Consider the following 17,523-nt stretch of genomic DNA (forward strand, 5'->3'; position numbering starts at 1 on the left):
CTTTCGTGATGCATCTTAATTGATCAATTTGTCACATATGAAGCATATACATCTAAAGATTAGATTAACTTTACTTTGGTCGTTGCTAGTAAAGTTTTTTAAGTGTGATTGTCCTTATAACATTCTGAAAATGCTAAGAAAATGCAAGAGTTTATAGCGTCAATTTTTTATAACGCTATGGTATAATGTCTTGACATATCAATCATGTCATCCACTCATTTTATAATCAAGGGCAAAGATAGGATTTCTTCAACCAGTGGGCTACCCAAAAATATAACCATAATATGATTTGATCAATTTTTTTTGTCTTCATAAAGTTACATTATAATCAACCTGAAATAAAAAAAAATTACGTAATAAACCAAACAATTCTACAGCTTTCCATTAATTAACTTCAACTTAAATAAAAATAAAAGTAAAAGTAAAAAAATTGGATTATTGACTCCTGATATACGATCAAAATTGGAATTTTGATCATTGAACTAAAAATTCATAAACATTATTGCTTACTAAAAGAAAGATATGTTCTTTGCTTGAACATATAGAGGAAACAACCTTCTACCTGGCCTCTGTACCAGTAGTGGAGTGGCTTGCTACTTTCAATCAGAAAAGGAAAATTGAGCAAGGCAAGGGAGAAAGAAGTTGTCCCCTCTTCTCTGGTAACCCGCCACCACATATGTAGAAAAAGAGGGAGCAGGAAGGAGGAACAACCATTTGACTTTGGCACATGGGGGTGGAAAACTCCTTATTTGGACAAAAGGTTCAACGATGTTGTTCAAATTAACTGTTGCTCTAGCGTGATGAGTTTAAAAGACTACTGTTCACATATTTTAATTTAGATACCAAAACTCCACTTGAATCAAAATCTAAAAACCAATACTCTAAATTTTATTCAAAAGATAATTATAAAAATGCAATAAAATACAACAAATTGATAATAGTGGAACTCGGTGGGTTGTAGTTGGTGACAATAGACTGCAGTAGCCTAACTGATATGCTATTAACTTAATATAGTAGGAATTCGACCAAAACGAACCTAGCCTACAACCCATCTTAGTCGTGAGTGTAACTCCGTGCTTAATTATAATACATGAATTAGTAACGACATATGATAGTATGACCGTTATACACAAAAATTTCTCTCTCCGATCGAGAAAGATAACTAGATCTAAGTTGGCTTCGATATTTGACTAGCTGCAGGAATTGCAAGGTGTATAGCATGTGATACGTCAACCATGATTCCCTTGCCCTTGTTGGTTGTTAGTATCAAACAGTTTTCCATAACTAAAGCATACATCCCAAGCCATCCACGCAATTGAATTTAGTGTTTTTTATGGACATGAAGGAGTTGTCTGTTTCGTGTTGGGCAAAAGATTACAGGTTAAGATGCCCAAGTTCTTAGACAGTCCTAACGTTTGGTCGAGAAAGCGATTTATAGCTCCAATTATTTGACTCAAATTTTGGTCAAAATTTTAAACGAAAAAATTAATTTAAGTCGGCTCATTTGACATACTGACCTTTAGTTCAAAAATCTCCGACGTTATTTATTTATATACAGTCTTCTAAGGCATGAATAAAAAAAAGAGAAATGCTAAAGAGATATTCTTAAAAATGGAATTATTTATGTATTCTCTGTTACTTCATATTTTTTGCATAATATTTTGTAAAGCTATTACTAAAATTAACGTTAAATTGTGATGTGATTGAGAGTTCCACTGTTGAAAAAGTCTCCTTTAGAGCATCTATAAAGAAGAGTCAAATTCAAAACATTAAATTTCAATTTGATAGCTGACTTGGCAATTTGACACATATTGTCAATAAATTCCATTCACCCAATATGTCAGAATTTATTGCTTCTGTTTTTTTTAAACAAAAATAATAAAAGTTGGGTTGTTTTTTGTTTAAAAATAATAAAATAATACTTAACTATTCTAGCATTTAAGGTAAGATAAGTGAAATGTCTTTGGACATAGCAAAAACCATATTTGAAGGCAACATAAATTTTGACATCTCGTTGTTTTGACATCTTTTTGTCCATGTTAGCTTTGACATTTCAGTTGAAGTAAATGATATATCATTTGTTACTGTTATATGTTTACGTGACATTTCTGACATCTCCTTTGGAGATGATCTTAGCATTTCTCATCAAAGAATGTGGGCTGTCGGATTCTTTTAATTTTTCATCAAAGAATGTCGGCACAAAAATTAACGTTAAATTGTGAGGTGACAGAAAATCTATAGAGCATTTGGAAGAGTCTGTTAGCATTTCTCTTGTTACATCAGCAACAAAATTGATTGCGTCCTTGTACTCTATTTTGTTTCTGGTCTTTATCTTTGCTATGACGCATCTGCAATGAATGTAATTGCCACTCATAGAAGACAACTACGTAGGAGTTACCAAAAGCAATCCTTTTGAACCGCGTTCCTTCACGTGCATGCGTTCCGTTATACCTTGGAACTCTCATGCATCTTATTAATCTCTACTTAAACACAAAACCAACAACACGTAATTAACTAGGTTTGCTCTTCTAATTATTTCTGACAGATGCATTAATTGAAGAGTGGAGACTCTCTTAGAATTAGAACTATTCATGGATTCTCGATCATCTCATGTTTTTTATAAAATATTTTGTAATGTTGACACGAAAATTGACCTTATACTATGAGGTGACTGAGAGTCCATGAAAAGTTTAACTTTACGAGTCCCCTTAGCATTTCTCTTAATTGAAATACTCGTAATCATACGTGTTCTATAACTATATGATCAATATAATCACGTCAACTTGATGATGTAGCTATACCATATTGTAACGGCAGATATTGATTTGGGTTTGGCATTTGGCAAAAACTATTAGAGAGTAAAACATCGCTACGCTTTTGCACATGATTATTTAATGGGGTTTTTTAACTTTGATTAAAATTTAAAAAAAACATGGTGTTAGATTAGATATTAATTTTAGTCCCTAATGTGCCCTTAATTCAAAATAATTAATGTGCATTTTATTTAATGTCTCCAATTAAATATTTAAATTTATTAATACACAAATTTTAATTTATTTTTTGACCAAAAAAGAGTTTTTTAATTTATTAATTTTATTTAACATTCTTCAAACTTGAAAGACTCAATTAATGTACCTAAATGTTAGTACCGAAATATATTATATTGAACTAATATATTTAAATGTTAGTACCGAAATGTATGTACCTTAATATATGCACCAAAATGTATTAATATTAAATTAATGTACCTAAATGTATGTACCGAAATGTATGCACTGAAATGTTAGTACCGAAAATGTATTATATTGAATTAATGTACCTAAATGTTTGTATTGAAATGTATGTATCGAAATGTGTGTGCCTAAATGTATGTACCGAAATGTATTAGAATGAATTTAATATACCTAAATGAAGAAGATAAAGTACATCAAAATATATTGTATAACAAAAATTAGTTTATCTAAATGTTCACAACAAAATATATTACGATGAATGACACACCCTAACCCGAAGACTAGGACGTGCTGGCCGTCACGTGAGTGTGACGTAACCATAACGCAAGCGGAAACGATTTAATAACAAAATACGAGTCAACAAAAAAACCACTAATTGCAGTTATTTACAACCTAGCATTCTATGTGCATAAGAGTGTACTAAACACACATAAACAGAGCATAAGCATCTAGGTGCAGTCAAGTAGGAACATAACTATTTTACAACACCCTCGGGTGAATCCTACATTTATTTAGTCTGTCAGAACGCCGAAGCAGTCCTCGTAGGCCACCAACGCCTCAACTATCAACTAGAACCTGGAGGGGCGAAAAACAGAAAACGTGAGTGGGCGAAAATCAATCTTTTCCAAATCATTTCATAAATCCACATTTATAACCCCTTTTTGGAAAACCTGTATACTTTCCCAGAAAAATAGTATATAGCATATATATCTCAACTGTCTCAATCATCAATCTTATAACAGATTCAATAAAGAATGTACCATGCCAATTTCAACAGTTTAGTATGAATGCATTAACATAATATAATCAGGTAAAAGAAATAATCAATCGTAGGCCCTCTAATAGCCCTGAACGATTGAACCTAGAGCTCAACATCTATCAATCTCACTCTCTGCCGGAGTCACTCCGCGTGACCTGTCCGGCCTTCTGCACATAAGTCGGAACTACCTAATGTAGTTTGAACGACTCATGGTAATATTCGCTCTAGTGCTTCTCTCATCAATCATCTGTATACAATAACCTAAGGTCACCCACCAGTCATAATCTCACTAACACTCTACGACTGGCCCGTCGTACCCACTCCGCGTGGACTGTACGACCAGCATCTACTTGGATCCAAGGCGAGCGTGCGATGCGGTGAATACTATAAGCACTAAACCATGGTGCAGGATATGAGCTCAATATATCATCATCATCATCATAATATTAATTAAATACTTACCTGTGCTTCCACAGCACCATCATACATATATGCATCATACGACAGTTCATAATATCCATAATATTCTATGCATGGCAATCACATCATATTTCATTTCATTTCAATATACTTTTCATTTAAATTTGATTTCTGGGGAAATCGAGTATATAGGTATATATAAAAACAAATGCCCACTCACTGGTATGTCGCCGGGTCGTAACCCCCTTGACGCCCCTGGATGTGCTCGTCCTCGTTAAAAGTTCCACCTAGAAGTGAAATAACTTAAAACAATCATTTAACGCACATTTAACGCACCTAAACCAAACTAGGTAATTAATTCTTCATACGATGCTCAAATTGGGTATATGAATATACCACAGTGACCTACACAACCTCAGGATCATCCCCAAATTTTTAAAATAATTTTTGGAGTCCTAACGCGCCCCCACGCGCCTGACGTGGCACGGACCTACGCGCGGCCCACGCGCGGCCACGTGACATGCACACTGACGGCTACAGTGAACGGCGTTAGAGAATATTCCGTCAAATCCTAGTATATTCCGTTAAAAACTAACGGTTTCCGTTAAAGTTAACTAACGGCGTCGGAATATTCCGTCAAACTTGACGGAAGATTCCCTGTCTTCTCCGGCGAGTCACCGGTCGCCGGCGACTGTTCGCCGGTTTCTGGAAAAATTTCAAATCTACTATTCTCCTTCGTTTTTCAACCAATTTCTTCGCATTTTATACCAAAATGAAGCATTTAACATGTACTATCACGTTGGAAGGGTTTTAGGGCCTAAAAACAACTAGATCATACCTTCCAAAATTCCTCAATTTCGGCCAAACTCGAACCCGACGATCCCGACGTCCATTTTGTTCAAACGAGGCACTCCGAGCCTCCTTAGGACTTCCTAAGACTCGTGGTGATCTCAGTTTAGCCTAAAACACAACCAAAATTAAGTTCGTGAACAGTGCCATTACACGGGGTGTTTTAAAACTAGGGTTCTCGAAATAGAACTTACCTAAAACTGGTATTCCCGTGCTCGTGAGGCTCCCAAGATCACGAAGATGATCTTAGATTGGACGTTGGTGCACGTTTGTGGTTGTTCTTGGTGTTTGTCCGAGAGCTTGAGAGAGTTCGAGAGTAAGAGAGAGAGAGTGTTTCTGAGGGAGAGATGAGGAAGAAAGAGGGAATAAGACATGGATCCAGAATTGAGGGAATGATTTAGGGGGTAGGGTCCCACCTAAAGTCCAACACAGATTATTAGACCAAACAAATGTAAATCTAAACCCTAGTTTAAGATCTTAGTGTAAAACAAATACCAAATTTACGCACCTTAATCCCGTTTAAGGGCGTTTTTGTAATTTCACGTCCTCGGTATTTAGTAATTCTGGGACGGGCTGTGACAATCTCCCCTCCTTATAGAATTTCGTCCCCGAAATTCCAATCACTAACCAGAACATCAAAAGTCATAGAATAACCTCGGATACATAACTCTCATTCGTTCTTCTGTTTCCCATGTAGCTTCTTCAGCTGAATGGTTTCTCCACAATACTTTTACCAAGCTCACGGTCTTATTCCTCAAAGTCTTATCTTTCCAATCCAGTATAGTCACTGGTTCCTCATCATACGTCAAATCCGGATTAATTTCCAATGGTTGAGGAGGAATCACATGTGAAGGATCTGACACATAATGCCGAAGCATCGAGACATGGAACACATTATGTACCTTAGACAACTCTGGAGGTAGCTCCAACCTGTAAGCAACTTCACCAATCCTCTCAGTGATCTCATAAGGTCCAATGTACCTGGGACTTAGCTTTCCTTTCTTTCCGAAGCGAACCACACCTCTCCAAGGCGATAATTTCAGAAAAACATAGTCGCCCACATTATACATTCTGTCCGTGGTATGTCGATCCGCTAGGCTCTTTTGTCTATCCTGGGCCACTTTCAGGTTAGATTTAATTACCTGAATATTCTGAGTAGTCTCATCCACAATCTCTGGCCCTTCAAGTATTCTTTCACCGACCTCTGACCAACATAATGGCGTACGACAAGCTTTACCATAAAGTGCTTCAAATGGAGACATTCCAATACTCGAATGAAAACTATTATTGTAGGCAAACTCCATCAAATCCAAACGATCATGCCAAGAATCACCAAATTGCATCACAGAGGATCTCAACATATCCTCGAGTGTCTGAATAGTTCTCTCTGACTGACCATCTGTCTGTGGATGATAAGCTGTACTGTAAAGCAATCTAGTACCCAAAGCTTCTTGAAAAGCTATCCAAAACTTAGAAGTAAATCTTGGATCTCGATCAGAAATAATATTCACTGGGACACCATGATACTTTACAACCTTCGATATGAATAACTGAGCCAACTTATTTAAAGAATACTTCTCCCTTACTGGAATAAAATGTGCTGATTTGGTAAGTCGATCTACAACCACCCAAATGCCATCAAAACCATTTTGTGTACGTGGCAGCTTATACACAAAATCCATCGTTATATTCTCCCATTTCCACTGGGGAACGGGAAGTGGTTGCAATCTCCCAAACGGCTTCTTTCTTTCAGCCTTAACCTGCTGGCAAACAATACACCTACTAACATACTCCGCAATCTCCCTCTTCATACCCGGCCAATAATAGAATGGTCGAATGGTATGATACATTTTAGTTCCTCCTGGGTGCATAGCATAAGCCGAACAATGTGCTTCATCCAAGATTTCTTTCTTCAGTTCCTCATTATTAGGCACATACATCCTGTTCTCTTGCATAAGCATACCATCTGATCCTCGGATCTTGAGATCTTTCTTCTTCCCTTCATTTCTTAAATTGATCAATTCTTGAATCTCTTCATCCCACGATTGAGCTGCAAGCACCCGATCAATTAAAACTGGCTTGACTTGAAAACTGGCAAGAAAAGCTTCACTTTGCTCTTCCCATTCTAACTCTACTCCAGTAGATCTCAACTCTGCCAGAAGAGAAACACGACTGGCATACAAAGCATTAAGTCGCCCTTGAGGCTTTCTACTCAGAGCATCAGCTACCACATTTGCACGACCCGGATGGTACTCAATCGTGCAATCATAATCACTTAACAATTCCAACCATCTTCTCTGACGAAGATTAAGATCATGCTGAGTGAAAAGGTACTGAAGGCTTTTATGATCGGTAAAGATCTTACATTTCTCGCCATAGAGATAATGTCTCCAAATCTTCAAAGCAAACACAATAGCTGCCAACTCAAGATCGTGAGTCGGATAGTTTCTTTCATGAGTCTTCAACTGCCTAGAAGCATAGGCAATCACTCTACTATGCTGCATCAAAACACAACCCAAACCATTCAAAGAAGCATCACTATAGATCTCGAAGTTACCATTATCATCAGGAAGTACTAACACAGGTGCATGAGTAAGGCAATACTTCAACTGCTGGAAACTTTGCTCACAACTTTCATCCCATTCAAACTTAACATCCTTCCTGGTTAACTTCGTTAATGGCAAGGCAATCATAGAAAAGTCTTGAACAAACCGTCTATAATAACCTGCTAAACCAAGAAAACTCCGCACCTCAGTGACCGTTCGAGGTTGTTCCCAATTTTCCACTGCTGCTATCTTTTGAGGATCCACTTGAATTCCCTGAGCTGATACCACATGTCCCAAAAATGCCACTTGATCCAGCCAAAATTGACATTTACTAAATTTGGCATATAACCGGTGTTCCCTCAATTTCCTTAACACCAAGTTAAGATGTCGAATATGGTCTGATTTCGACTTAGAATATACCAGGATGTCATCAATAAAAACAATAACAAACTTGTCAAGATATTCCTGGAATACTTCATTCATCAATCTCATGAAAGCTGCAGGAGCGTTCGTTAATCCAAATGGCATCACCAAAAACTCATAATGCCCATAACGAGTCCTGAAAGCTGTTTTATGAACATCCTCATCTTTAATCTTTAATTGATAATACCCAGACCTCAAATCGATCTTAGAAAACACACAGGCACCTTTGAGCTGATCAAACAAATCATCTATACGAGGCAAGGGATAACGGTTTTTAATCGTCACCCGATTCAATTGCCTGTAATCAATGCACAATCTCAAAGTTCCATCTTTCTTTCTTACAAACAACACTGGAGCTCCCCAAGGTGAAGAACTAGGCTGAATGAAACCTTTATCAATTAACTCTTGCAATTGAATTTTCAACTCTCTTAATTCCGCTGGTGCCATTCTATAAGGAGTCAAAGAGATAGGGTTCGTACCTGGAAGCAATTCAATCGAAAATTCCACATCTCTATCTGGAGGCAACCCAGGTAAATCATCTGGAAATACATCAGGATAGTGTCTGACTACTCCGACTTCCTCCACACTACCGGAATCAACATCATTTAACACCACATGTGCCAAGTATCCCTGACAACCCTTGGATAACAATTTCTTCGCCCTTATGGCTGAAATAACACCATGCCTCACCCCACTTCTTTCACCCACAAATGTAACCTCAGGTAGTCCAGGACGAAGAAAAGTAACTGATTTCCCGTAACAATCTATATGGGCGCGATTATAATGCAACCAATCCGCCCCTAAAATCACATCAAAATCCACGATGTCTAACGGGATAAGATTAGCAGGCATAATGACATTATCTACCATCACTGGACACCCAGAGTAAAAACTATCAACATAACATTTATCCCCTCTAGGCATAGCAAACTCTAAATCAAACCCTAGAGGTGAAGGATGAGGTTGCGTTATTTGAGCAAATGTATGAGAAATCACAGAGTGTGTAGCACCACAATCAATCAAGACTCTAGCAAAATGACCAAGAACATTCAACGTACCCATAATCAAGTCTGGATGGTTCTGAGCATCTTGCAGCGAGATGTGGTTAACACGTCCCTGAGCTGGCTGTCGTCCTCCACGACCTCTGCCACTCTGGTTACCTCGTCCCTGGTGAGTACGTCCTTGACCTGCCTGGGCAGGCGGCCTAAACGACCCTGTACTACTAGCAGCAACTCCGCTCTGTTGGGGCTGACCCCCCTGATACCACTGAGATCCGCTAGCTGGCATAGACGGATATGAAGTATAACCTCTTTGATCCTGAGAATATCCACTCTGAAAATAAGGATCCTGGGAATAGTGATACTGTCCCGGAGCATAAGGAGCAGCATCACCCTGATAGTGATAAGCACCACCACGACCACCCTGGCCATAACTGCCTGAATTAAAGTTCTGTTGAGTCGGTGCTGATGTTGGCATAACAGGCTGCTGGGGCCTCTGCTGATTCTGGGGACAATACATAGCTCTATGTCCTGTCTGACCACATGTAAAGCATGCACCACTGCTTCTCCTACATTCCCCATGATGTCGGAAATTACAACGGCGACATAACGGAGAACCCGAATTACCAGCACCACTAAAGCCTCTCTGACCAGAAAATCTAGGTCCATTACCAAACCTACCACCTCCTCTCCTCGGACCTGTGGCACTAAATCCACCACTGGAAGAACTCGAACTCATTCCACTTTTCTTGAAATTCTGCGTCTGACGAGGTCCTGGAATGGAAACACCTTTACCTTTCTCATTTTTCTTCTGACCATTACCCTTATCCTCTTCATCCTCACTGTCCGGAAGATTATCAGAGTCTTCCATCCGGACCAGAATCTCAAAATACTCATGATAATCGGCACAGGGAAGTGCATTGGCAAACGTTCTGTACTTCTTCTTAGATCCTAGCTTGAAACGACGAAGCATTTCTGCTTGATTACCCGCTAAATCAGAATCATAACGGGATAAATCAGTAAACTTCCTGTAGTACTCATGTGCAGACATATTTCTCTGCTTCAGACTGGTGAATTCCTGTTTCTTGCGATCTATATATTCCGGAGGAACAAATCTCTTCATAAAATTTTCCTTAAATACCTCCCATTCGGCTGCCCTTTCAGGTGCCATGTGCCTCGACTGATTTATCCACCACGCAGCTGGCTCACGGCCCAAAAACCAGGTGGTAGTCTCCACCCATCTATTAGCTGGCAGGTTTCCCTGACTTTGCATCACTTGAAAGGTCTGCTCAATTCGATCCAACCACTTTTCTGCCCCTTCATAACCTTCATTTCCCTCAAAGGTTTCCAATTTCAGATTATACATCGTCTCTACGGGCGTTCTCTGAGGAGGACGGATATTAGCCTGAAAAGCTTGAGCCATTGCTGCCCCTAACTGAGTTATATCGGGGAAATTAGGCTCAGCAGCACGGCGAGGATCTCTACGAGGCGGCATAATTCTGACAGAAAACATAACAAAATCAATAGAAGAACTCATTAGTTATACAGGACTGCAACCTATGCTCTGATACCAAACTGACACACCCTAACCCGAAGACTAGGACGTGCTGGCCGTCACGTGAGTGTGACGTAACCATAACGCAAGCGGAAACGATTTAATAACAAAATACGAGTCAACAAAAAAACCACTAATTGCAGTTATTTACAACCTAGCATTCTATGTGCATAAGAGTGTACTAAACACACATAAACAGAGCATAAGCATCTAGGTGCAGTCAAGTAGGAACATAACTATTTTACAACACCCTCGGGTGAATCCTACATTTATTTAGTCTGTCAGAACGCCGAAGCAGTCCTCGTAGGCCACCAACGCCTCAACTATCAACTAGAACCTGGAGGGGCGAAAAACAGAAAACGTGAGTGGGCGAAAATCAATCTTTTCCAAATCATTTCATAAATCCACATTTATAACCCCTTTTTGGAAAACCTGTATACTTTCCCAGAAAAATAGTATATAGCATATATATCTCAACTGTCTCAATCATCAATCTTATAACAGATTCAATAAAGAATGTACCATGCCAATTTCAACAGTTTAGTATGAATGCATTAACATAATATAATCAGGTAAAAGAAATAATCAATCGTAGGCCCTCTAATAGCCCTGAACGATTGAACCTAGAGCTCAACATCTATCAATCTCACTCTCTGCCGGAGTCACTCCGCGTGACCTGTCCGGCCTTCTGCACATAAGTCGGAACTACCTAATGTAGTTTGAACGACTCATGGTAATATTCGCTCTAGTGCTTCTCTCATCAATCATCTGTATACAATAACCTAAGGTCACCCACCAGTCATAATCTCACTAACACTCTACGACTGGCCCGTCGTACCCACTCCGCGTGGACTGTACGACCAGCATCTACTTGGATCCAAGGCGAGCGTGCGATGCGGTGAATACTATAAGCACTAAACCATGGTGCAGGATATGAGCTCAATATATCATCATCATCATCATAATATTAATTAAATACTTACCTGTGCTTCCACAGCACCATCATACATATATGCATCATACGACAGTTCATAATATCCATAATATTCTATGCATGGCAATCACATCATATTTCATTTCATTTCAATATACTTTTCATTTAAATTTGATTTCTGGGGAAATCGAGTATATAGGTATATATAAAAACAAATGCCCACTCACTGGTATGTCGCCGGGTCGTAACCCCCTTGACGCCCCTGGATGTGCTCGTCCTCGTTAAAAGTTCCACCTAGAAGTGAAATAACTTAAAACAATCATTTAACGCACATTTAACGCACCTAAACCAAACTAGGTAATTAATTCTTCATACGATGCTCAAATTGGGTATATGAATATACCACAGTGACCTACACAACCTCAGGATCATCCCCAAATTTTTAAAATAATTTTTGGAGTCCTAACGCGCCCCCACGCGCCTGACGTGGCACGGACCTACGCGCGGCCCACGCGCGGCCACGTGACATGCACACTGACGGCTACAGTGAACGGCGTTAGAGAATATTCCGTCAAATCCTAGTATATTCCGTTAAAAACTAACGGTTTCCGTTAAAGTTAACTAACGGCGTCGGAATATTCCGTCAAACTTGACGGAAGATTCCCTGTCTTCTCCGGCGAGTCACCGGTCGCCGGCGACTGTTCGCCGGTTTCTGGAAAAATTTCAAATCTACTATTCTCCTTCGTTTTTCAACCAATTTCTTCGCATTTTATACCAAAATGAAGCATTTAACATGTACTATCACGTTGGAAGGGTTTTAGGGCCTAAAAACAACTAGATCATACCTTCCAAAATTCCTCAATTTCGGCCAAACTCGAACCCGACGATCCCGACGTCCATTTTGTTCAAACGAGGCACTCCGAGCCTCCTTAGGACTTCCTAAGACTCGTGGTGATCTCAGTTTAGCCTAAAACACAACCAAAATTAAGTTCGTGAACAGTGCCATTACACGGGGTGTTTTAAAACTAGGGTTCTCGAAATAGAACTTACCTAAAACTGGTATTCCCGTGCTCGTGAGGCTCCCAAGATCACGAAGATGATCTTAGATTGGACGTTGGTGCACGTTTGTGGTTGTTCTTGGTGTTTGTCCGAGAGCTTGAGAGAGTTCGAGAGTAAGAGAGAGAGAGTGTTTCTGAGGGAGAGATGAGGAAGAAAGAGGGAATAAGACATGGATCCAGAATTGAGGGAATGATTTAGGGGGTAGGGTCCCACCTAAAGTCCAACACAGATTATTAGACCAAACAAATGTAAATCTAAACCCTAGTTTAAGATCTTAGTGTAAAACAAATACCAAATTTACGCACCTTAATCCCGTTTAAGGGCGTTTTTGTAATTTCACGTCCTCGGTATTTAGTAATTCTGGGACGGGCTGTGACAATGAATGAAATGAAAATAAAAATTATAATGAAATAAAATTAATACATTAAAAATTAGAAAGAAAAAGATAAGTAATTAAAAAATCAAAATATAATTAATAAATGAGGTTAGTAATGTATCAAGGGACTAAAATTAGATTTTGATCTTACTCATGGTTTTAATCAAAAAGTCATCATTGCCAAGGATTAAAATGAAGTTTTCTATTATTTAATCCAATAGCAATTAATTAGGTGTTGAGTTCAAATCTCACAAATAACTGTTCATAAAATCGCTTGCGTGGTGTATAAAACCAACAATTGTTATCGAAAAGTAGTTAGTGAATCGCAAGGTTGGCACATTTTAGTAAATTATCATTTATTAATTACATAAAAATTTGATCCTATTTAACTAGCTACTAATTAAATCCATACAATGGAAGATTCAAGAAAATCACTTGTGAGCAGGCAAGACCTTGACGATGGACAAAATATTATTGCACAAGAGGCGGAACGCTTCGTTCTTGGCTTTGATCACGGATTTCTCTCCCCCGAGCGAGCTGTCGCATAAGTCGGCGTCGGAAATCGCCACGTTGACCCACAGTTCCACTTCCTCTAAGTTATGCGTCGAGATGGCCTCGACGCAATCGTCGAGCTGCTCGTTGGCATCGGAGTAGTGCTCAATGCAGTCTGCCAACCCCTGCTGAATCGTGGGGTCCAAAGTGGTAGCGTTGTGAATGAGCAACGACCGCATGTGCTCGTCCACGTCGGAGGCCATTGCGGCAGCCAGCCGGATGGCAACGAAGGCAAGGCCGGTGAGGTCCGCGCCCTTGCTGTTCGGGTCCTTCTCCAGGGTTTCGATGCATAAGTCCTTACGGGGTGAATGCTGGCACGCTTGTTCAAGAAGCTTCATGTTCACCTCACCTGCGGCAGCGGCGGTGTTGCTGCCTTGACTTACACCTTGAGCTTGACCGTTACCAGCGACGACGAGAAATTTTGCGGCACATAATGTTGAGAGGAAGAAAAATGCTGCTGCAATTGGCCTCATTTTCCTTTTCTTTCCTTGTTCTTGTTCTTATTTTTGTTGTTAAATCAATGGAAGGGGATTAACTGATTAGAAAACGAGGAGAATGAGTGTATAAATATGAGGAGGAATTGGAATGGTGGTCGGTTTTTGTGGAGGGCCTCCCAATGCCGCGAATTATGAGGAACCTTCACTCATTTCCACAAATTCTTTAAACGCGTATTGGACGTTGATTTGAACGACTGAGACTTAAAGTAGATTTTGTTCTTTCAAATTTAACACTCAATTCTATGGTTACGTAGCTTGTGCTGCATATAGGCAACTTAGAAATTGGGTTTGTAAGGTTTGGCTTGAGTTATGATGGCTTTACAAATTTCCTTAGTGGTTTGTAGCCCTAGGAATGCTTGGGCTATGTTCGTTTTGTGTCATACAATAGGAAATTGAGAAAATAAAACTTTTTTGTCATAAAATTCAACACCTTGGAATAGGTGGTTAAGTTGAGACATTATTGATGTGGTTAAGAGGGGGACAATGGCCCGTCTCTCTGAATATTTGACATGTTATCAGAGCATGTTCGATTGCGAGAAGTCGAAGAAAAACTTAGATAAAACAACATGACACTTGACAAATTGATATACGCTCTTACAAAAGTACATATCGAGTGTAATATTTAATAGGGTAATGATAAGTAGACCATCTATTTAAATGATATTTTGTAAACTATATGATGTAGTTGTTGATTATTAGATTATTACTTAAGTGTTAAGTATTGATTAACGTACTTATTCCCTATTGGTAACACATCACATAATTTACAAATTTGGTCTAAAAATTGGTCTACTAACATTATCATTTGTTAATAATGACAAAAACATTATAAGATATGTTTGTACCATACTTGACAAATCCCGAAACTACCGAGCACTGGTCAACGTTATACCGTCAGGGACCTAGAAGAGTTTCCCTCCAACCAGGAGGTCAATCACAGCGCGACACCTGTCGACATCAGAAGCCAATCATAGCGCGACACGTGTCAACATCAGAAGCCATAACACGACAAGTGTCAATGTCAAAACAAAGCTAGAAATCTCTTCTATAAAAGGAGATCATTCTCCCACAATATTTCCTAATGTTATTTGTATATTTCCTAATGTTATTTGTACTAAATCATTCACTAGTACTCACTAAAGGAGAGCTTGAACCTATGTACTTGTGTAAACCCTTCACAATTAATGAGAACTCCTCTACTCCGTGGACGTACCCAATCTGGGTGAACCACGTACATCTTGTGTTTGCTTCCCTGTCTCTATCCATTTGCATACTTATCCACACTAGTGACCGGAGCAATCTAGCGAAGGTCACAAACTTGACACTTTCTATTGTACCAAAGTCCTCACTGATTTTGTGCATCAACAAGATAAATATCTCGTATTATTAATGCTCAAAATTGTAAGGTTAACAAATGTAATTAAATAACATAAGATGGGCTAGTAAGATGGGCTAAATTCAAATGGAATTAAAGATGTAAGTGGTTCACCTCTCAAAACTACATCCACTGTGTTACTCTCAATATATTGATTTCAAGACTAAATAACGCTCGGCTTAATACATACACCTTATTCTCTCTTGTTCATCCGACTCTCACAATGGAGGTCTCTACCCCTTTATATTGGCCTTTCCCCCTTGAGAACTATCAAAACAATATTTAATTTGCCAACTACCCGTACTAACTTACTAATAGCTTTTCACCTACTTGCCCTGGCCTTTTTCGACCAAGTGACGTTCTAGCAGTCGGTTGACACTTCTTTTAAGGCCCAGGTGGCCCGAGCGCCCTTCTCGGACCTCGGTTACTCTGCCTTGCCTTGCCAAGCACTGTGCCGACTTCTTTTATGCCCCATCTTAGGCCTCTGCATGCATGTCGTTGAGTAGTCCAAGCGATACTCAAGTACTTCGATACTTGGAGGCTTGTGTCGTAAAGCTGTCAGCATACCCATGTGCTCTTCTTGGTCGGATAATCCTTCTTTTGTCTCAGTTGGCTTGAGCCCCCTGGGGTCGACCCTCTATCAACTCTTGGGGCCTTGGGCTCCTAGACTTTTCTTTGGACTTACGTCCTTGGGTAGGCCTATATGGGCCCATCGTTAACACGTAAAATCAAAGCAATTCATACAAAACTAATAAAACATCAAAATTAACAAAAACGTCATTTAAAAAAAATTGAATATGTGACACCATCTAAAATAAAATAAATAAAAATATTTATCTAAGAGAACATATTTTAGAACATGACTACATGAGTTAATGTATATATTTATACAAACATATTATACAAATACAAATACAACCACAAGGTGTGTACCAAGACGCTGCCAAAGAAAAACAAAAGCGCCAAAATATTATATTCCCCACTGCACTACAAAAATCCAAATGGATCAGATTGTTCTGTGCCTATATGCTCCATATCCTCTTTAACGACAGAATCTGGGTGCCCGAACCCGAAGATTTTTGTCCGCTGTAATTGTTTTTGGGTGAACCGAAACAGATACGATTAGGCACCTCATCCACGAGAACAGATACCCCCACCACTTCCGTGAATGGCTTCCTCCCACATTCCTCCGGCGATAAACTCGTCGACGACGCGCATCTTGAAAAACCCATGTTACCCTTACTCCTCTCTTGCTCCGAACCGGAGGGTTCATTCACTGTTATTGAGATTTCTGGCGAAATCTCTCGCTTAGGAACCGGAATATCGGGTTGTACCGGCGCCCTGCAGAGTGGACAATTGGACTGCGACTGAAACCAAGTGTCGATACAGTCGATATGGAAGGCATGGTTGCACATGGGCAGTAGACGGCCTTGCTCTTGATCTTCGAACTCCGATAAGCACACTGCGCACTCCAGCGGTGTTACGACGGCGTTTTTGGTGCCGGTGGTGGCAGAGTAAGTAAAAGCAGGTAGGGTTTTGAGAACAGAGGGGTCCAAGGCCTTTGGATTGGTAATAGAAGAGAGAGTGGTCTCGAGGAGGGAGGTGAGAGAGCGGTGGTTGCGACGATGTCGTTGGTGGCGACTGCGGTGGAAGAAGCAGCGGACGTAGCTGTGGAAGCAAGCGATGGTGAAGACTACGACGAAGAGAATGACGACTGAGCAGAGCATGATCTTGCCGTTCAAAGCGTAGTGGGTACGTTTGTGGGTGTCTATATCCATGGAGTGGGTTAGTTTCAAAAGATTTGTTTGAATTTAAAGGAGAAGGATTGGTTGCTCTGCAATTGGTAGTGATGACTAATTAGGTTTGAGTTTGGTGGGTTTTTTTTATGAGCCTCAGCAATTGGGCATGCAGATATGTATGGCGTGCTTTATTATTCCTCTGCAAGC

At 39.7% G+C, this 17,523-nt stretch overlaps 1 protein-coding gene and 1 pseudogene across 1 annotated transcript; both read right to left on the minus strand.

Moving 5' to 3' along the window:
* Window positions 1–13,472: 13,472 nt before the first annotated feature.
* On the minus strand, window positions 13,473–14,257 carry LOC126588657 (pectinesterase inhibitor-like). The gene has a single exon (XM_050253756.1). It carries the CDS (start codon window positions 14,176–14,178, stop codon window positions 13,585–13,587), a length of 594 nt encoding a protein of 197 aa, XP_050109713.1. The 5' UTR covers window positions 14,179–14,257; the 3' UTR covers window positions 13,473–13,584.
* Window positions 14,258–16,392: 2,135 nt separating this feature from the next.
* Window positions 16,393–17,523, minus strand: LOC126588638 (RING-H2 finger protein ATL64-like; annotated as a pseudogene).

The sequence above is a fragment of the Malus sylvestris genome, chromosome 11, assembly GCF_916048215.2.
Source record: "Malus sylvestris chromosome 11, drMalSylv7.2, whole genome shotgun sequence".
NCBI classification, from domain to species: Eukaryota; Viridiplantae; Streptophyta; class Magnoliopsida; order Rosales; family Rosaceae; genus Malus; species Malus sylvestris.

Coding starts and splice junctions, on each gene's coding strand:
- LOC126588657 (XM_050253756.1), bottom strand. CDS start 14,178: ATGAGGCCAATTGCAGCAGCATTTTTCTTCCTCTCAACATTATGTGCC.